Here is a 4,547-nt window from a genome sequence, read left to right as displayed (position 1 = left end):
TCCTTGCCAGGCCTCATCATATTCTCAATAACATCCACAGTCAATCAGACTCAAAATCTTATTTCAAAAAAATCATTCTTGGCCCACTTTCAAATTACAAATGTATTCAGTTCACATCTTGCCAAGAACCACTTTTCTTAAGTAAATTTTCTTTTCAAAACTTTCAAACAACTTCATAACCAAGCCAGATTCAAAATCTCTTCTGAAAGACTCATAATCACTCATTTTCAAATCATTCGCTTCATCACTTTGAAATCAAGAGTTATTAATCAACAACCTTGGCAAGGACTGAAGACTTTAGGGAAGAATAACCTGCCTCATTTACTAAACTCTTCAGAAATTCTCGGAATCATAGTTGCTTAAGTTGAGATAAATTAAAGTAAAGATTTAAAATCAAAACCAAAGCATGTAAGCCAAGAGTTCTGAACCAGTTTCAAAACCAAAATTATTTAAGTCCAAGAAAAAAACCCAATTTCTTTTCATTCTTAAATCAGAAACTCTCCCAAAGGTACTTCTTTAACCAAACTTCAAAACATAGGCCCCTTCATATTTAAATCAATCAGGTAACATGAACTTTTATTAAACAGTTTAACTCAAAACACCAATTTCTTAATAAATCAAGAACCAATTAGAACCTCTCAAGTCCAAATCTTTTTCTAAATCATATTTTAAAACAGAATCTGGATTTTTATGAAAATTTCGGCAGCATCTCCCCTAAAACTCGGACTTAACCACCCTTACGGGTTCCCTCTTTCTCAACAAGTGTCCCCCTGTCCTCAACAACTACCAAATAAGAGGTTCTCAAATCAATCATAAAATTCACAATTTACAATAGCCAACAGTTCGGTCATAACCCACAATTCCCACATAACCCATTAATTCAACTTTCACCTCATCAATTCGTAACTAACTTTCACTTATCATAGGATTCTTTCAAAATTAAACTCAACAAACTAGTATTCCAAGAAACTTGGTGTTGAGGTAATTTGGTCACAATAAAAACTTGTACCATCTCTCTTAAAATTCTGTTATTGTTTCCTAAGAAAATGCAGAAAAACAGCAGCAAGTAGTAAGTTTGATAAATTCCTTAAAAATCCAGTTTCCACCCAATGCCTTTCAAAATTCACGACCTCAAACAAGACTCTTTTAGCTTTTTATTGAATTAAATTCCAGATTAATACCATGTCATATGAAAAAGTTATGAAGTGACAAACACAGCCAGGCCATTTAGAATTCGGTTTCCAAAATCCAGTGAGTTATCCATACTCTTTTCAATATATCTACTTGGTTAAATAGGATATTGACATGAAATTTAAAATGAAGATTGTGGACACAGGAAGCTTGAAAATTCCGTTGGTTTCAGCTCAAATACTTACCATAATTGAAAGTTAAGTGAGTTGGAAGTTGGTGCTTCTGCAGTAAAGAAACAGAATTTTCTGCAGAAACCATCAATCTTCAAAAATTCATTTCTCCCAAAATACTCATCAATAAATTCTGAATTTTTTATGAGATGCTCAAAACACAGTAACGTTTCATGAAAAAATAGTTTCATTCAAGTATATGAGCTGGGATGCTCCCAGAAATTGATTCTTTCTACTGTCATGCATGCAGAAATTCTGCCTTAAGCATTTTCAACAACCTTACTTATCAAAAACCAAATTTGAACTTATAACCCTTCCAAAATTACACGTTTAACCTCTTTCCAGTTATTCAAAATTATCTTCATTGCCAACACAGCCCAAGAACCCAAAATCAATAATTCCCACGATGTCAAGTACTTAAGCATCATTAAACCTTTTCTTTTCTACACTATGCCAAGCATAATTTTCCATATACACTCATCATCATTCAAACACACAATAACTCATCAATTCATACCAGCAAGCTCAGCAACAAAAGTAACACCATTTATTCTATCCCTTACAACATTCAGTACGCACAATCATCAAATCAATCACCAACTACAGTTATAATTCAACTCAATTCCATCCATATCAGAGAAAACAATATCAATTACAACTTTAGACACTCACAACAAAGCCCAAAGACATTCACTGCCACATTTAATTCCAGTCACAGCTCAAAATATTCACAACAACTAACAAATTTCAAATGCATTTCAGGTCATTCATGACAATTAAGAAATTCTAAAGCATTGTTAACCATTTGCACTTATTCAAATAACTTGGTGGGCATTCTAAATTAAAAACGTTAAATCCCCTACCTCAAAGTCGAAACTCGCAAAAATCACTAAACGCAGCTGCTCCATTAGCAGTTTCCAGCATCTATTTCCATGGCAGCAATAATGACAAAGTTACACGCCTCCTCTCCTCTCCGATCTGGGATTCCAGAAGTAGCAGCCATTTTCAAACAGAACCAGCAGCATCGTGAGGTGGTCACGGCAGCAATCAGAAACGGTGAATTCAAATAGGATAATAGTAAAAATTCTGTAAACTCCATGCTAACTCAAATTGAAGCAAGAGCCAGAATGCCTTACCTCAATTAGACAATAATAACAGAACGAGGAAACGGCGGCAGCAGGAGCATTAACTGGAATAATAGCAGTCTCATTTTCTTAAGGCAGCGACGATGGTTGCAACAGGACAAAGGATTTGAATCGAATAGGAAGCAAGAGCAAACACAACTCTGGAAAATTCAGGACAAGGAATGTACTAAAAAGTTAAATCGTTAACAAGGATGGCAGTGACAAAGGAAGTGTGTAAATGGAACAGAATCAAATAAAGTAATAGACCAGAGCCAGAACAGCAACTCCGGTGGTCTTCTCCAGCAACAAGGACGACAGTTTGGCTTACCATCTTCAGCAGCGGCGTGGATTGGCGGCGATGGACCTTCAGTGGCAGCAAGATAGCAACATCCGTAGTAGCTCCGTCGTGACTGGCGCGAAATAGAGGCTCTGCTCCTCAGTGGCGTCTTCTCCATCAATGGCGACTTGGACCACAGGAACCTAGGCAGTGGCGACGGCAACCACCACGGCGTGTTCACAGCTCCTCCCTCATCTCTGTCTTCCTCAATGACGGGGCGGACTCCAAGGTTGCGGCAGGAAGATCGACGACGTTCGGTCTCTATAGCGATGGCGGTGAGATGCCGGTGATGGCGAGCTACACTGCGGCTGGGTTCGACGACTCCTCTTCTTCCTCGCGTCGTCCCTGGCTCATGGCACTCTCTCTTCTCGAACGAGTCTGTTCGACAGCAGCGGCAAGGAGCACGATGGTACTTCATCCGCTTCTCTCTGCAACGGCGTCGGCGGCGTGTTCCAGGGCGGTGGCAGTGACGGCCAATGAAGAGATAACACAAGTTCACGTGGCACGAATAAAGGTTATACGTCGAATCAAAGCTAACTTCACAAACTCTAACGCTCCCAAACCCCGTGAATCACATTACCTATTCTTCTATTTCGTCTATGGTAACCCATTAGTAGTCCCATATACATAAATCATTAGTATTAAGTTGGCCAGACCTAATACCATGAAGTATGAAATGGTAACCTAACAGCATTAATCATCAGACAGTCATGCATATAAAACTCAAACTCTTGTTATCATAACAAGTCACAAAGTATGACAGACACTCAGAGTATGCAGTGAAGCAAAGTCAGTCCATTCCCAAGGCTCTAACAGGAACGAACTGCTCTGATACCATATTGTAACGACCCAACTTCCAATACGTCATGATCGTACCAAAAGTAAGGCGTTACGGACCTGTTTTCCTTATTAACTATTTACTATTAAGTCTTTAGTTCGATATCGCGATTCGATTTTAGTAAAAATACCAGAAATTTTTGTTTTTGTTAATTAAAATCATATAGCAAACATCACCAAGTAATAATAATCACATAATTATTAATAATAGTAACATTATACAAAAGAATTTAAATAGAATTCAGGTACAACTCCTATCCCTCTACATAAAATAAAAACTAAAGCTTCAAAGGCGAGTGAATTCTATGAAAGAAACTCAAGTCATAAACTTAGCTCGTAAACAAGTTCTATAATTGCCCGCAGCTCCAAACAGAGTCTTCGAACCTGTGTCACTGAAAGGGTGGAAGATTTTGGGGTGAGAACAAACCACACGTTCTCAGTAGGGAATGGGAATGCAAGGTGTGGATGGAAGGTGTGGATTGCAAGGATTGTTGCTTGATGGACAGTTGGGGTTGTGTATGAAGGAAAGACAAGGATCATCACTTAATGAGAGTGATTGGTTCGGTCTTCAAGGGTCTTCTTTCTCCAATGTTGCATGGCAGCGTTTCCCCATGTGTTCCCTCTTGAGACATGTGTGTAGTGCTCTTCATTAAGTGGTGAAATCTCCCCCATTTAATTGTCCAACCAATCCCTTTTTATGCTTCTTTTCCTTTCCTATAAAGATTTAAAATAAGGAAATTAATATCATAAAAATCAAACTCTACGGCTAGAATAATAAATAGAAGAAAAAGAGTTTATTTATTTATGAATTTCAACTAACTAACTACTTGTGTATCCTTATGCATTTTGGTGGCACCATGGGGTGACACCAAACTTAGTTTGAAGCAA

The 4,547-nt window shown here is 38.0% G+C and overlaps 1 protein-coding gene across 1 annotated transcript in view; it reads right to left on the bottom strand.

Moving 5' to 3' along the window:
- The window catches only part of LOC110266911, a 5,185-nt gene extending 1,886 nt beyond the window's left edge, over window positions 1-3,299 (bottom strand). The window contains exons 1-2 of the mRNA XM_021111970.1: window positions 2,814-3,299; window positions 2,225-2,646 (exon numbers count right to left, since the gene is read on the bottom strand). Coding sequence (XP_020967629.1) covers window positions 2,576-2,646; window positions 2,814-3,240 — 498 coding nt within the window. The 5' untranslated portion in view covers window positions 3,241-3,299 and the 3' untranslated portion in view covers window positions 2,225-2,575. The remainder of the gene's footprint in view (window positions 1-2,224; window positions 2,647-2,813) is intronic.

Source organism: Arachis ipaensis, chromosome B09 (genome assembly GCF_000816755.2).
Source record: "Arachis ipaensis cultivar K30076 chromosome B09, Araip1.1, whole genome shotgun sequence".
NCBI lineage: Eukaryota > Viridiplantae > Streptophyta > Magnoliopsida > Fabales > Fabaceae > Arachis > Arachis ipaensis.
This window is presented reverse-complemented; position numbering and strand designations above follow the sequence as displayed.